A 17,652-nucleotide genomic window follows, 5' to 3' on the forward strand; every position below is an offset into this window, starting at 1 on the left:
TCAGTACCACTTTCCCAAGGTGGAGTAGCATGGCAGTTGAGGTTGACTTTCAAGGAAGGCATGGGGAATCTTGCTGCAGATATCCATGTGGTGGCTATATTCTTGTAATTTGAAGAAGTATTTTCTATTTTTTTTATGTATACCATTTTTATTCATCACTTATACCTCAGTAAAGCTTGAAAAGAGAAAGTGGGAGGTGTGCTGGGCTTGCCTGCTCTGAGTAGCGCTCAACCCAGGCTTGATGCTAGAAGTATTTTCTAATTTTAAATCACATTTTAGACATGTAGCAATCTTGCTCCCACTTTACCTAAGTAATACTTAGGCTCTTAACATTTGCTTATATTTTTTCTTATCGTGATATTCTTACTAGGAAGAAAATTGACATGTAGCTTTAAATTGTGAGTAAAATTCGGCTTTATTTGACTGTTCTTTACTGAGGTTTATTTGATCTGTTTCATTTTAGTGAGAAAATTGTAGGATTAAAAGCATTATTAAGGCTCTCCTGTCTTCTACATATAGGTAGTCCTAAATTTTAAAACAGTTCAATAGAAAGAGACTCTACGTGTATGAGGATCCCATTCCATTGTTTTAATGCCTCTCATTATATGCAGCTTACATTGCTCCTTCTTTCTATTTTATCAAAAATAGAAAATACTTATTCATTAAATTCCGTTAGTCATTCATTACTATATTCTCTTGTGAACTTCTATGAATCATTTTATATTCCATCTTATACAAATTAATGAACATCTTAAATCTTAATTTTTTAGTTAGAAATGACTAACGTCTTTTCTTTGTATACGTGCCCCTGAGGTTTTTAATTCCCTATGACTGTGGTCTTTAAACTTGTTTGCTTCTGTAGTCCCTATAAGAATATTGAACAACTTCTGTATTTCATTGCACATTTTAAAATCCAACATTTTTCATTGCAAATTTAAGTAGCTTCAAATAATGTAACTTCTGACAAATTATAAATATTGAAACTTTAAACTGCAGCATTACTGTTGTATCCAAATGAAATTACATAACATATAGATTCCATACATCCACATCATCCTTTTCAGAGTTACATGAACTGATCTTTTTTTATGACAGGATTTTTTTTTTTTTTAATGTTTCCTTTTTCTCCTATACTAGTGTTTCCATTACACTGACCCTATAGAATTTCATTCTAATGGAATATGCTAAGTTTTCTGTAGCTATAAAGCTCTAAATAGTTAGAAAGTACTTCTGGATTGAGTGTTCTTTTTTTTTTTTTAAATGAAACTGTATAATTGATCAAACCAATGTAAGTGTGTTAGAAATTTTTAAAAATTGAACACAGCAGAATTTTACTGTAAACATATTTTTTGGTGAGGTAAGACTTTTTTTGTCACAGGTAAGAGGTTATATCTTTCTTTTGTAAAGTGGGAGACAGATGACTGAAAGGAGAGGTGGAAACCATCAGTGAAACCTGAACAATTTTAGAAAAATACATTGTCAATTGAGGATCTGGTAATTGATTTCCTCAGAACTATCCATGACCTCCTACCCATTGGAAGGTTATACTGGGATAATCAGACTCAATTTGAAGATCACCTTCATGTGATATATGTGCCATGTAAAACACTAATGTTTTCCACTTGCTTCTGAATTTATAGAGATTAGTGGCTAATCTTAGCATTTTATTTCATTTTTTTCAGGAACATTCCATTTTATTTCTTTGCACAATTAAGTCTGGATTTATTTTTGTAATTTAAGATCAACAGTAAAATTAACTCATAATAGTTTGTGGGTTTTTTTTTTTTTTCCTGGTTCAGGTTTGTCATTGTGAAAAATAATACTTTCTTTTCAGCTTTTAAAAATGGAATATGGCAGGCAATGCGGGTTAGTAACTTGTTTAAACATTAAAAAATTTGTCCAGCCTGCTAAATTTTTATTGCCTTTTAATGTATCTTGAGTTTGTATTTTAGGAATTGTTTTCTATAACCCTCCCCCTTCCCCTCCCCTGCAAAAGAATGAATAAACTCCAGGCATTCTAATTTAGTCATCTTTTGATTTCTCTTACCTCAGCAGAACCTTCTAAATCCCAGACACGTAAACCCAAGTGTGGCAAAGGAACTCACTGCTCTCGAAATGCGTACATGTTGGTTTATAGACTACAAACTCAAGAAAAACCCAACACAACTATTCAGGTACCAGGTGAGCAATTTTCCAGGATTACATAAGGCAAATATTTTAGAATACCGTGCTCAAAGGTCAATGATGAGAACGGATTGCTTTTATCTATTATGGTAGGTTGGTTGCATGTGGTAAATGGTGAAAGTGTATATAATCACAGATTTGCTTTAAAGTGGTGAGTTTTTATCATAAAGGAGGCTTTAACAGAACTATTCCACTGACTGCCCCTAAAGAAAAGCAAAAGCAATTAAAAAAAATTCCTGTGGATTATAAAGATGAATTTAAAGAGCAGTTTGGTTCTGTTTTGTTCAGTTTGTAAAGCAGTTTTGGGTTTTAGCCAGTTATAAATTTTCTAGATTTAATATAAAAAAGGAAGAGCTGCTGCTTGGCTGAAGGCAGTCATCAGTTGTCATTTTACCTAATACTGTGCTGTGCTCTGTCTGTGGCACCATCTGTTTTGAATGGTGTTTCTGACCCATTTGATGCTTCCAGTTGGCTGATGATGTCATGGAGAATCGGGTAGGGGAACCCCCTGGTATTTATTCCAGGGGCTGTCTTCAGTTTTACTTCTGCCTGCAGGTTGTAGGGAGACCACAGTAGGATGTTGCCACCAAAATCTTAGCCAGTATTTGTTGTAATTTACAAATCAGCATGGTTCTTTGTCTTTGAAAAACAGGATAAAGGTTTTTGTGTCTTTCTGTTCTGAATAGCCTTTCTTCAAGAGCTGGTAGATCGGGATAATTCCAAATTTGAGGAGTGGTGTATTGAAATGGCCGAGATGCGTAAGCAAAGTGTGGATAAAGGAAAAGCAAAGCATGAAGAAGTTAAGGAGCTGTACCAAAGGTTACCTGCTGGAGCTGGTCTGTAAGATAGTCTGGGACAGCACTGTTGCCATTAAGTGCCTTGTTTCTTTTATGTTCACAGACGTGTATGAACAAACTTTCCCCTGCCCTTTCTTATTTATAACCCGTTAATGCCAGCTTATGCACTATACAATTACTATGTAAACCAACAGTAACTTAATGTGTAGCATTCCGTATAATTTTCATTATCATGTACTTTTAAAAATGGGAAGCTCTTAATAAATTATGAAGTTTAGGTCAGCACTCTGCATATATAACTCTTGTAGATATTTCTAATTTGTGAGACATTAACTTGTTTTTAAAAGAAAAATCTGATTGGGCTACTTATGGAAGCAACTCGCCTAATCTATTTCCTTGTGTACTTTGTGCCCTAACAGTATTAACAGGCATTCTTTTATATGAGTACTATTTTTATGATACTGTTAGATTATTTTGAAATTTAGTATCAAATATTCTAAGAATAGGAAAGCTTTCTGCTGACCCCTAATTTCTTAAGAATTATCCCACACAGTCCAGCTCATTCCTTTACTGTGTATGTTTATTCAAGTTTATCTAATGCCTCAAAAAGGAAACCTCAACTCCTTAAGGCTGTTATGCCATTTGTAATAATGTTTTCTGTCATTTCATAGGCAATTCCCCATACCCAACTCCTACTTTAAAAAGAGGCAGTTTTGCTAATTTTAGAAAATAAATACTCAAGCATAATTGTACTTGTGGTTTTGTCTTTTTGATATCTCAATTTTCCATTACTGGTATTACTTTAAGCAAAAGATGAATATAAATTGCTACATCTGTAAGAATATCTCTCAAAAGTTCTGTCTAAACTATACCGTAATTTGATTCTGACCTTTCTTTGTAACCTGTTACTCTCACTCTGTTTCAAGGGTTGGGATTATCCTAAAGAATTAGACCGACCTCAGTTTGATTGGAAACAATTTGGAAATGAACATGTAATTCAAATCTCTAAATTTATTCAAAGGAGTTGGTACCTAGAAATTTGTTTTCTGAACCTTATTCATGGTTTCCTGTATTCACTGGACAAAAGAAAGCAACTTACTGGGTCTATAAACTAAAATGCTGTTTTGAATTACTCTTTAAAACTGCATGCTCCAAAGATGTTATGTGTCAAGTTTACACTGTGCTCCTCTTGCCTGTTTTCATTCCGTCTATAAGAACCAGTGCTTGTGTTCTTCGAATATGTATATATGTTATCAGTACTCTTACCAATTATGAGCTTTATAATTTTTTCCCATTTATAGTAACCTTATATGGTAGTAAGTCCATGTTTTCCTAAAATATTGTCAGATCTCAAAGCTAATGACCATGGTTTTGTGCTGCCAATCAAAGTCTTGTTATGTTTTTTCTAAATCTTAACCTTTGTGAACATATTAAAAGAAGGGTCATTTATCCTAAAATATAAACCTCACTGGGGACCTGAAACCTTTTGGCCCTTCTTATTTAAGTTGAAATAAATTATCTCTAAATAATCCTAAATTATCTTTAGGTAAGTTTCAAATATTTTTCATGCCATGATCTTTCTAGACTTTATAACTTTCCAAAACAAATTCCTATTCAAAATCCAGGCATTTAAAACTATATATAAATAACTTTGAACCATAGTATACGTTTCCCTTTGGTAAATATTTTAACACTTGCTTTCCCGCTTTGTCAGATGCTGAGATTATTTATACAGTTTGTTTGTTATCCCAACTTAATAGAGTTCTTACTCCTGTTTGTTAGTTGATTATCCATGCCTTTGGCACCACAATAATGGAGAACATCTGTGAGAACCTGCCAGGCGTCTCTCTCTAGTGCAGAAACATCTGTAGTGTAAAAACCTTCCACAAGCAGAATCTACTTTAATTATTGAGACTTGTGCTAGACCCCGATTGTTAGGGAAGCCCTTGGTAGAAATTGATACAGCTCCTTCAAAATTTTTCTAATCTTCATATCTTACATCAATAGCCTTGATATTACTAAAAGTTTTAACCTATGGGACTCTCCTTGGGAAAAGATTAGCTATGCTAAGACTTCTATTTTGCTCTCTGGGATAGGGATCATTCCATACCATTATACATTGTAAAATGCCACAACCATGTTAACCTATGCTGAATCCTAAGGTCTCCACATTTATATATTGTGTGAATATATGATTAACTTTTCTATATCTCTTTTCTTCCAAAAAAGCTCAAAATGCTTCACATATCTTATCTTTTACATTCAACAACATCCCTGTGAGGTAGGTAGAAGGCAGGTATTATTACCTTCATTTTACAAATAAAAGATCTGAAGCATAGAGAGTTCAAGTGACTTGCTCAAGTTCAGTTTCTTGGTGGCAGAACTTGGTCTCAACTTGTAGTCACGAGCTCTTCCTCTGCAGCTGCATCAGAGCTGACCAATCAGTTAGGAGTCTCAGTTTATGATGTACAGTTTTAGCACAAATAAGGGATCCAACAGTTCTGGATTTTGTTTTTGTCAAAATTGAAATGTTTTATGCTAAACTTAAAATGGAAGTTAGTTTTTAGACTTGTAAATCTCAGGGAAGTGTAAAATTGGTCAAAATGGGCTTTGAGTTGAATTGTCTATCCCTCAGATCTCATCAGAAGTAGTATCATAATACAAATATATAAATTCAACCTCTGTATGTTTTCTTCTATGTTTTATGCTGGGACTCACTGGAGATCTTTGTAAGTAATCAAAGCTGGCCCTTTATCTTTAATTTTGGCTTTTACAGAACTCTGGGGCTCTGTTTTCCCAAATTAAAACACACTCTGAGGTGTTTGGTTGTACCTTTTAATTTTTGCAACTTCAGAATTGATATATTCGATTCTAGTGCACTTCATCCTAGAAGTTGCTTAAAATAGCTTAATTTCTTGAAATACATAATAATGTAATGAATTGATTGTGATATGGATTTGGATGGGGAAATCAACTACCTTTTAATCAACATCAGTATCATCTTGGGTGAAGAAAAATTCAGTGGTTTAAACGGCCTTGTGGAAGTGCGGTTATAGCTGATGAGGTTAATTTTTAACTTAGAACCTAGTCAGACTCCTCGTTTTAACTTTCAGTTGTATTATCACACATCGATGACAAGTGTTGATGAAAATCGTTATGGGGGTGAGGTTATGTGATTTGCGAGCTGGCCTGGAGTGTGGCTTGTAGTCACCAAGTGTCCTTATCAGAGCTCTGCTGTGCTATCAAGCAAGACACTTCTCTCTGTGGAAACCTCTTTTGTAGAATGTGGTTAATAATACCAGCCGATCTTATAGGGCACCGTGCAGACTCGTCCCTCCCGTGCACAGCTCCTTGAACTCAGATGAGTGCTAGTTAAACGGAGCTTTGTGCTGTACTCATGAAACGTCTTCCTTGAACAATGATTCTTTTGATTCTGCTAACCTTGGAAAGAGTTTGCATTGTCTTGAGGAAAATGAATGTATCGCTTAGTCAAAAAGCTGTAAGAATACATAGGCTCTTTCCCTTGCTTTCTTCCTCAGAGCCCTATGAATTTGTCTCTCTGGAGTGGCTGCAGAAGTGGTTGGATGAATCGACGCCCACCAAGCCTATTGATAATCACGCTTGCCTGTGTTCCCACGACAAGCTTCATCCCGATAAAATATCGATTATGAAGAGAATATCTGAATATGCGGCTGACATTTTCTATAGTAGATACGGAGGGGGACCAAGACTAACTGGTAATTCGAGATGTCTTATCTGCTTAAAAAAGAGTAATGCAATAAGCCTGCATTATATGATCTTTATGATCATTTGACCCAGACTGTGCTTAGACCTCATATTCCTTGCACTTTGCAAAAATGATTTGCTAAATCAAGTAAAAGTTAAGCAGCGTCATACATGGTATATTTATAATGTTAGAAAAGAAACTGCTTATTCAGTTTTGTGTGTTTTTTCTCATAAAACAGACAAAATAGGATACATTTGAGAAAGCCATCTAGTAGTGTTTTGTTATTTTGTACAATACTCTTCAAAGTATTGGTCTGGTTGATACCCACACGAAGGTCTTTTTTTTTTTAATTTATTTTATTTATTTATTTTTGGCTGTGTTGGGTCTTTGTTGCTGCACGTGGGCTTTCTCTAGTTCGCGGCGAGCGGGGGCTAGTCTTCGTTGTGGTGCGCGGGCTTCTCATTGCAGTGGCTTCTCTCATTGTGGAGCATGAGCTCTAGGCGCGTGGGCTTCAGTAGTTGCGGCACGCGGGCTCAGTAGTTGTGGCTCACGGGCTCTAGAGCACAGGCTCAGCAGTTGTGGCACACGAGCTTAGTTGCTCTGTGGCATGTGGGATCTTCCCGGACCGGGGAACGAACCCGTGTCCCCTGCATTGGCAGGCGGATTCTCAACCACTGCACCACCAGGGAAGCCCCACACGAAGGTCTTAAACAATTAACATTACATTTATAGTTGTCAGATATATTGATTACCCTCCCCTCCTTTACAGCCTCCATCATTTGATGGTGGTCTTGCAAAATTTGCATCTAAATCTTGTAAAATGTACTTTCTGGCATAGATAGTTATAGCCTATTATAACATTTTGTATCCTATAGTTCTTTCTTTATGCAGGATAACACTATTGCTGTCTTGATATTTATGTTGCCAAAATAATTTAGGACGTATACCAATTTGCTGTATTGTCAAAATTTGTGACTTTGGGTTAAAATTCTTCATTGTTTTATGAAGTGCTGAAAACATTTTCTTAACAGGAAATCTGTATGTGAATACACTCTTCCCTTTCGTTTTCTCTGTCTCAGTGAAAGCCCTGTGTAAGGAATGCGTGGTAGAACGTTGTCGTGTGTTGCGTCTGAAGAACCAACTAAATGAAGATTATAAAACTGTAAATAATCTGCTCAAAGCAACAGTAAAGGGGTATGTTCACAGTGTATATTGTTTGATAAGCTAAAAAACCAAGTAGCTTATTATTTGTGGATAATAGGGACTTGGGATCTTTGGAAGAAAGAAGAGTGATGAGTGGTTGGCCACAGCAGAGTAAATTTTGTGGTGATTGCTGCTGTGGCAAAGATAAAGAGAGCTAAGGCACAGCCCCTGTGGCTATATTCCGTCTATTAGAAAGGTGGAAGCAGAGATATGCATCTGAGGCCTAAAGAAGCCAAGGCAAGGTTCTCGCCTGTGTTCTGACATGGAATTGTGGAATACTTATGTTGGAAAACCATTCTAGCAGGCCTGGGGTGTCCCCTTTAGAGAGGCTGAAGCAAGTTTGTTAACCAAGGGTACCCAGTGGTGCATCCTTGTCAGGAACATCCAGGCTTCTTGGAGTTTGTTGAGCCGCACTCTGTAGAGCACCTCTGGACTCAGGTGGCATTTATGATGTTTGGGTTTAATTTAAGTTGTATATTTCCCAGAGAAATATCAATCTAGTTCACTGTTTTGGGTCATTCCACAAACAGCCTACTGAGTACCCTAAATGTGTTTGTGTATATATATGTGAGTGCCTATATGTGCATTTGAAGGGTCAGCTATATGCAGTTTTGAGTAGTAATCAAGTGAAGGAAAGTGGCTAGTTGTTTGGTGTGATTGGCATAAATTTAAATGAGGGTTAGGAGGAGCAGGGTAAGATTTAGGATGGAAGCAAAGTATTTTCTATACATGCAATTTAATAGTGAGGAGTAAAAATGGCCAAAATGAGGAAATACGTAAAAAAAAATTGTGTGCACAGCAGCAAATACTGAACATTTTAATTCAGTTTAGTTGTGGCCTTTACAAGGAAAGAAGGGAGAAGGACATTAGGAAATGTTACTTGCATGATTTTACATTCTCTCTCTTCTCCACAGCAATGATGGATTTTGGGTAGGGAAATCCTCCTTACGCAGTTGGCGCCAGCTAGCTCTTGAACAGCTGGATGAGCAAGATGGCGATGCAGACCAAAGCAGTGGGAAAATGAATGGCAACACCTTGAATAAAGGTAATATTTAAAACCTGTATGTAGATGGTTGTGAATCATACCACAAAACTGTAAGCATTTGTTTGTAGTAAAACTGTTTTGATTCCCATCCACGTCATTTCTAAGACAATTTTTTTGAAGCCTAAAGCTCTCAAAAATGTCTCAGAACAGATAAAAAGACTTATAAGCTATTGAAAGTGAGCAAGGGCTCAACAGCTCACGAGAGGCATTCCTTATGGCATAAGGCATTCCTTATGACCTGCTTTGGGCTTAGGGTCTCTCTAGTTAATCCCAAGCAAAATTACTTTTAATTTTGCTCCAGCTGAAATTTTTAAGAAAGGCAAGTCTGCTGCAAATTGCATAGTATGTTGTTAGCTCAGTACATTTTGGTTATAGATTATTAGCCACGCCAACAGGCTGACTTCATCAAGTTAACTGTGCTTGAACTTCTGCATTTTTCATCCAGGAGAAAAAGCAGGTTTTGAATAGCTTTTTACTTATAAATTCTTCTGAGTTTTCTAAGCGATGCTTTTAAATAGGAAATTATATTAATGTAAGTCAACCACTCAATTCAATTTTGTAATCAGTATTTTATAAGATTATGGGAAATTAAAACATTAAAACCTTTTAGATTTAAAATAGAAATCAGTAGTTTGATCAGTTTACTAATTCAGATACAATTAATGATCCATAAGCAATTATTTCACTTAATTTTATCTCCAAATATTAGTACTTACATACATATATTTTATTATTTTAATATTCTTAACCTTTTTACTGAAATATTCTGTATTTTCTGCATTTGAACATTTGTATCATTTTATTTGATGTGGATCTTCCCATATCACTGCTTTATTTTTGAGAATGTAAAAACACCAGAGCCACTAATAATTTTAAACTGTGATTTTTTTTTTTAAACATTTTCAAATTTGAAGAGTATTTTTTTCTTTTGGCTAAAGTATTTTGTTGTGCTGTATACTTCATGAACTTAACATTTGTTTCAATTTTATTCTATCATTTAAAAAAGATATTTTAAATATAGCCAATATATTATAATAGCTATATATGGAATATAACCTTTACAAATTGTGAATCACTATACCTGAAACTTATTTAATATTGTACATCAACCACCTCACTAAAAAGAAAGATTAAAAACATACTTTTAGTGTGACATGTGACCCAGTATGTTAAATATTTTGTGCTCTTTTAAGCCTGTTTACATATCAGTGGCCCTTTTTTTTTTTTAAACTGAAGTATAGTTGACTTACAATGTTGTGTTAATTACAGCACAGTGACTAAGTTATACATATATATATTCTCTTCCATTATGGTTTATCCCAGTATATTGACTATAGTTCCCAGTGCTCTGCAGCAGGACCTTGTTGTTTATCCGTTCTGTATATACCAGTTTGCATCTGCTCACCCCAAAGCCCCAGTGCATGCCACCACCACCACCCCAACCACCAGTCTGTTCTTCTCTATGTCCCCGATTCTGTTTCTGTTTCATAGATAGGTTGATTTGTGTCATATTTTAGATTCCAGCGACCCTTCATTTTAAGGAAAGTTGGATGCCATAATAGAAAATGCCTCAGTGTCCTAGCTTAAAAATATTTTTCATGTTGCTTTCAGAGTAAAATGCTCCTCTTCTCCCCCTTCCTCCATTCAAAGATTTTAAAAGTTTGAAGCAGAGTAGAAGTAACAAAGTAAAACCTGAAAGCCTTTCCACCAGGTATAATCACTGTAAACAGTGGCTTTTTATAATGGTGCTTGTTATTGGCACAGTTGTGCATCATCCTTTACCAAAACAGTTTTTAAAAATTTAGCAGCTACATTTCATTGCATGAATATATATTTATTTAACCTATTTCAGTTTTTTACAATTAGTATGTAAGCACAGATGCAGTAAATGTGTCCTTGTACCTACTTCTTTGCCTAATTTTCACATTGTGTGACAGAGAGAGAGACACAGAGAAACAGGCAGGAGACAGAGTTATCTGGTCATGTCTTTCCTTTGCCCATTTCTCTGCTTGAGCTTTTTAATGATTAGTAAATATTCTTTATGTATATTAAGTGTATTAAAAGTCTGTTATGTGCTTAACCTGGAAAATCCATGAATAACTATTCTAATCTCCTGCTACTTAGGACTTCTTTTATTTGATCCTGTTCACTGGTATACACAAGTACAAACTGGCAAGTGTCACAGTGTAGACAAGTAGGAAAAGCAGATATTGAAAGAGAACTGTTAATAGGAAAAGGAAAGTTTTAATTATATATGTTTGACATGAAATGTTAAATCCTTATTTCATTAGCCTTCTAAAGTTTTGTTCTTCCCTAAAGAGTCGATGGGTGAAAGTGACATGACATGTAGATGATTATCCTGGTTTATGGCACAGTATTCTGAATACCTTGACTAGAATTAATGGAAGGATATGTAAACTGTTTTTCAGTTTGAAAAGAATGCATATTTTCTTGCATAACCCCAATCTTTGAAAAGCAAAACTGCCATTCAGAAATTTTTCTTTCCTTTAAGGGAAAGAAATGAAACACTTCTTAGCAGGACTGTGTCGAATCACTTGGGTCTAATTTTTAAAATGTTTTAAAGTTTTCTGTGTTTGAAATTGTGTAGAGTAGTATCTTTGCTACTTTGAAATTTAAATACAACAGTAGAAGAGTTATTATCTGTATTTCTTTTGATTAGATGAATCAAAGGAAGAAAGAAAAGAGGAGGAGGAAGAATTAAATTTTAATGAAGACATTCTGTGCCCACATGGTAAGCTAGATAATGTAAAACTTCTGTTGTTAGCCTTACTTTAGCATATCATATATATTTTGTTAAATATTTTACACTCAAGAGTTCAGGCCCTAATATGGCAGCCATGGTAGAGCAACTGGTTTTCTAAACTGTTCATGATCCTAATGTTTCTATTCTCTTGCCCTTTTCAACTGTTAGCTTCTACTGCCTACTTTCAAGCCAATGCCTCTCACACATTTCCCTCTCTCCTCGCAAAAAAAGTTTAAAATAATAGAATTTCCCCATATTTTAGGGAAGAAACTTATTGTCACTTGTCACATTGAAGGGTTTTCTGAGCTTGAAGGAGAAGAATTTCAGTTATTTCCCATTTATGTGTCTGTGTCTTTGTCCAAATTTGAACACTTTGAAAACAGCATTTGTATATTCTTCTTCTTAGGGCTATTTCTGGTTTAGTTTCTTAGCTACTGTATACTATATATTCTTAATAATAATTTCTAAATCCTTATTAATCCTGAATATTTGTTTATGTATTTATTTGGTTTTAGTGAGTGCTCATTTGAAATAACTTTTTTTTTGAGAGGGACTCCTTATATATGACACATGGTTTGCCATTCTGTCAGCCCTCTGAAAGCCAAAAAGGTGTCTACTTCTCAAAGTCTTCTACTGTATAAGTTCCCCAATCACTCTTTTTTTTTTCTAACTCCACCCTGAGAAAAATTGGACCCAGAGAAGCTGGGATGTCAGTGATGAATCTGTTGACACGTTTGCATTTCTTGTTGTGTGCTAATGTATTGCTGATACTCAGCATTCTTTTTTTTTTAATTGAAGTATAGTTAATTACTATGTTGTAGTAGTTTCAGGTGTACAGCAAATTGATTCAGTTATACGTATATGTATTCTTTTTCAGATTCTTTTCCATTATAGGTTATTATAAGATACTGAGTGTAGTTCCCTGTGCTATACAGTAGGTCCTTGTTGTTTGTCTATTTTATATATAGTAGTGTATATCTGCTAATCCCAAACTCCTGATTTATTCCCCCTCCACCATCCCCTTTGGTAACCATAAGTTTGTTTTCTGTCTGTGAGTCTATTTCTGTTTTATAAATAAGTTCATTTGTATAATTTCTTTTTAGATTCCATATATGAGTGATATCATGATATTTGTCTGTCTGACTTCACTTAATATGATAATCTCTAGGTCTATTCATGTTGCTGCAGATGGCATTATTTCATTCTTTTGTATGGCTGAGCCTAATACTCAGACTTCTTGTTGGTCCCAATAAATTCCTTATTTTAGTTCTTCATTGCCTCGTTATGAACCCATACATGATGCCTCACCCTTTCCCTCATTCACACCAGTGCGGTGCGGCACGCAGGATGTTAGTTCCTCGACCAGGGATCAAACCTGCGCCCCTTGCAGTGGAAGCACAGACTGTTAACCACTGGACCGCCAAGGAAGTCCCCACACCAGTGGTTTTTTATGAAGAAGAGTCCTTGGTGATGCTAGTGATAGTAGTTGTCACTTGAGTTGTATTTGTATGCTTATCTTTCTGGCCACAATCTCACTGCTGTTTACTAGCTGAGTGGCATTCTCATTTACTGGCTACACAACTAGGAAGTGGGGGTGAAGGGTCATCCTGGGATGTGGATTTTTTTTTTTTTTTTAAACATTTGTAGCATAGATGTGCACATAGCATAAGTGCCTCCATTTTGAGAGTTGAGGAATCTGTAGCAAAATACTAAGTTTTCATGCTTGGTGCTGCTTAGCAGAGTGAAACAGTGCCAGAACTCAGATTGTCTTCCTCCTTCACTCACTGACATTTGCTCTCAGCCCACCTCTCTCATCTTGTCATTTTAGTTTTACAGTTTTGACTAGAAAGCATGGCAGAGCTGAAAGTGATTTCAGGACTTATGCTGCTCCCCTCAGCTTGTCAGAAATTGTATATGAGCTATTTTTTTAGATCTTCTAGCTTGATCTGCAGCTCAGTGGCATTTTGTTGCTGTACCTTGTTATCTTGCATTTAAAAAGCATAGTTCTCAACTCTTGCTTTTGCGGACGTCACCTGTCAGTGTACCATGTCCACAGGTGCAGGATACAGGACTTCACTTAAAACCTACCCCACTCTTTAGGTTTATATTAAAACTTGTTCCTGAGATGTCGTGATGGTTGTCATAGCAAACAGATGATAGACATTTATCAAATGTTTACCTTGTGCCTAGTAGTTTTCTGAGTGTATAGATATTAACTCATTTAATCTATACAACAACCCTGAAAGGTCAGTATTACTATTGTACCGATTGTACTGATGAGTAAGTAAACTGAGGCACGGAGAGGTGAGAGTCGTTTGCTAAAGGGTACCACACTTAATGCATAGGTTTCCCCTAGTTATACAATTGTCTGAAATTCTTTTTCTTTGAAAATTTGAAGGACTTACTGTATCTTTCAATGTACCATTAGTCCAGAGCCCTTCTTAGGCAGGTTTTGTCCCTTCCACTTTTGGTAGCTTGTTAAGATCTCTGTCCACAGCGTCGTGACACATCACCCTGTGCAGGTCCTAATTCATTTATTGCTTGGGGGGTTCTGTGGAAGCCATGCACATGTGTGAGGACAGGGGACCGCCACCTTCCCTGTTTGGGTGTCCTGGCTGGGCCGTTTCACTGGAGAATTCTCACTTTGATTATCCCTTCTTGGACTGCTCAGATTTCTCCATAAGGATCTTTCATTCTCTTGCCTGGAAAATGCAGAGCTGGCTGTCACTTCCAGGGCTGTAGAGAGGAGGGCTTGGGAGTCTCTGCATTCTGTATGGAAACATTCACTTATCCGCATCTCAGCGCACTACCTCTTGTCTCAGCTTTGTGTCCCCCAGTGCGGAGGCCTTAGGTTTTATATCATCAGAGAAGCTTGTGTTGCCTTTTGTGGATAGCGGGGGCAACTCAGAATTTTAACTGCCTCTTAGATAGTCTTTTAGTCTGTTCTCTTCTGGGTACCCCTAATTCCTGGATTTGTGGGGCCAGTTCTGTAGTGTAGTAAATCGGGTTACTTCTTTTGTCAGTTTAGAATTCATTTTTCTTGTCTTATCCATCCACCTTTAAGCTTCTAAAATATTTGTTTCTGTTGTCCCATCTGTTTTCTTTTATCCATCATGATTTTGTATCTTTAAAAAAGGTCCCCTTACTGTGGTTTAATGGTGTTTCAGGAGGAACTGGAAGTAAATGCAGTTTTAAAACATCATTTTTATCTGGAAGTCCGTGTTCTCATTTTTCTATTCTAAAGCCTGTGTATATTTATCACGGATTTTGTGTGAATTAATAATGGATTATATATTCCATTATATGATTTGCTACTATCATAGAGTTTAGCATTTACTGCAGATATTCCTTATCCATCAGGCTTTCTTATCCATTTCATTTTATATTCATTTAATGGTTAATCTTCCTTAACTTACCTTGTTTATTATACCTGTTTACTAAGCAGCGGAGCAGTTTTTTAATTTATTTTTTTTACAAGTTCTTTGGATATTCTGTGCCCCCAAAGTATTAGAGTTTGAACTAGATTTTGTCGGGGAGGGGATTTATCCAGAATCTAAACTCATTGTTAACTAGATTTCTGTTTTTACCAGAAGAATCTTTGGGGATTAGGTTATCGAATTATGTTTGGTGAATTCAATCTCTCATGACTAGTTTGATCTTGTATTGGGAGATGTTGCTTACAAAATGAATTTAGTTTATTGGCTTTCTCTTAAGATTTAAGAAGCAATGTTATATATTGCAGGATACAAGTCTAATTTCTAAAAATTCATATGTCACAAGTAAAAGTTCATTGTTGTGAGGTCGAACTATTCATATACATTAAATCGTGGTAGTTATTAAAATGATGTGAAACTAAATTTAGAAACATGACTAGGGGTAGAGTAGAGGACTTTCTATTTAATACTGACCTGCAGTATTTAATACTGACCGCAGTATTTAATTTCTGACTGCAGTGAAGTGACTTCTTAAAATACATTGCTGATTTTAGAAATAAACTTGCGTTCTTTTCTAATTACCTGAGCAATGCACATCCTACAATACAGCCAGTCATAAAGTAAAAGCACCCTTACATGAAAACAAGAAGCAGTGTATCCCGAGAGTCTATGGAATCCTGTTTAAAATATGTGTTTGTGTATTTGCATTATTGTTTCCTACATTCTCTCTCCCTTTCTGAACCAGATTGGGTTATAACATATGTATACAGAGGAACAGTCCCTTTAAAAAAAAAAAAAAAAAAGGGAAACCACTTAAAAAGTATAATTGCCCTGGAGTTCTTTCTTTCTTTCCTTTTTTAAAATTTATTTATTTTTGGCTGTGTTGGGTCTTCGTTGCTGCACGCGGGCTTTTTCTAGTTGCGGCGAGTGGGAGCTACTCTTCGATGGGGTGCACAGGCTTCTCATTGTGGTGGCTTCTCTTGTTGCGGAGCAAGGGCTCGTGGCATGCGGGCTCTAGAGCGCAGGCTCAGTAGTTGTGGCGCACGGGGTTAGTTGCTCCACGGCATGTGGGATCTTCCCGGACCGGGGCTCAAACCCGTGTCCCCTGCCTTGGCAGGTGGATTCTTAACCACTGCGCCACCAGGGAAGTCCCTTGGAGTTCTTTCTAAATCAGTTATAGAAGTCTACTGTAATCTTTTTTATGGCTGCATTATATTTCACCATAAAGGTGTACTAGATTGGAGCCTGATAATCCAGTTAACCTTAAAAAAAAATAATAAGTTCCCTAATGGTGTCTGAGGATAGCATTTTATTTTTTAAAGCATTTTTTAAAAAATTATTTGTTTATTTATTTTTGGCTGCATTGGATCTTCGTTGCTGCGTGTAGGTTTTCTCTAGTTGCAGCAAGTGGGGCTACTCTTTGCGGCGGTGCGCGGGCTTCTCATTGCGGTGGCCTCTTTTGTTGCGGAGCATGGGCCCTAGGCACTCAGGCTTCAGTAGTTTTGGCATGCGGGCTCTAGAGCGCAGGCTCAGTAGTTGTGGCACACGGGCTTAGTTGCTCCGTGGCATGTGGGAACTTCCAGGACCAGGGCTCGAACCCGTGTCCCATGCATTGGCAGGCAGATTCTTAACCACTGCGTTGCCAGGGAAGCCCCATGATAGCATTTTAAAGTAAGTTTTCATAACCTCAGAGGAGGTTAACAGCCTACTCAGAAATAAAGTTAATTTTTACATTGTGATCTATTTTCTCTGGTAATAAGTATATTAAAGCAAAGTAATCATTTCTTAGGATTAGTCAAAGCTCAGTAAGAGGTGATAGATGGAAGTTAAGAAGATGCATTTTGAGGCATTAGAAATTATGGGGTTTAGATGAGAGATATCTGGTTTCATATCCTAGCTCCATTATCCACCAATTGTGGTGACCCTGGGTGTATTAATTTCTCTGATTCTTGGTTTATTTATTGTTATAAAACACATAAAGCAAAGAATCATGATACCGCATTTAGAAAGTCCCTGGCTTTTTTACTCATATAAACATGTAAGTATCTTGCCAATGGGGGTAGAAACACATTTTCCTTTGGAAACTTAAAGATGGTTTTCTGGGTAAAGAACCATATAGGTACGTATATGCAGTTCACTAATTATCTATTGGGAACAGCTGAAGCAATAGAAACTGGAACCACAAACACAATGAGGGGTTGAGTGGGGAGAAAGGCCCTGAAATGCTAGAAGTATCAGTCAACCGAGGAGGGGCTGCTGAGATTGAGGGTCACTGCCATCTGGGCGTTCCTGTGATCTTCGGAGGAAATAAGGGTGGTGGTGACTAGCACTCTGCTTCTTCTCTTTTGGATTTTTAAAGATCCACGGGGTTCAGGGTGTTTGCAGTAGTAATAGCAAACCAACTGGGTATTGACTGGAGATGGTTTTACGATTGAACAGTAGATTGCTTTACTATTTAAGCGTGAGTCTCACACAACTTTGAAAACAGCATTTCAATT

General features: G+C 36.5%; 1 protein-coding gene across 10 annotated transcripts in view; it reads left to right on the forward strand.

The window, feature by feature from the left end:
* The window catches only part of USP48 (ubiquitin specific peptidase 48), a 66,428-nt gene that overhangs the window by 30,495 nt on the left and 18,281 nt on the right, over positions 1-17,652 (forward strand). For 7 of the 10 annotated variants that reach the window (XR_014260297.1, XM_082448621.1, XM_082448622.1 and 4 more), the window contains 6 exons: positions 2,053-2,181; positions 2,871-3,020; positions 6,521-6,718; positions 7,788-7,902; positions 8,826-8,956; positions 11,637-11,708. Coding sequence is in view for 9 of the 10 variants with exons in the window: in XM_082448621.1 (XP_082304747.1) it covers positions 2,053-2,181; positions 2,871-3,020; positions 6,521-6,718; positions 7,788-7,902; positions 8,826-8,956; positions 11,637-11,708 (795 nt within the window). In the remaining variant the exon portion in view is untranslated. The remainder of the gene's footprint in view (positions 1-2,052; positions 2,182-2,870; positions 3,021-6,520; positions 6,719-7,787; positions 7,903-8,825; positions 8,957-11,636; positions 11,709-17,652) is intronic. The other 3 variants (XM_082448623.1, XM_082448627.1, XM_082448629.1) reach the window with 1 other exon arrangement.

This window comes from Balaenoptera physalus, assembly GCF_965194825.1.
Source record: "Balaenoptera physalus genome assembly, chromosome: 1".
In the NCBI taxonomy this organism is placed as follows: domain Eukaryota; kingdom Metazoa; phylum Chordata; class Mammalia; order Artiodactyla; family Balaenopteridae; genus Balaenoptera; species Balaenoptera physalus.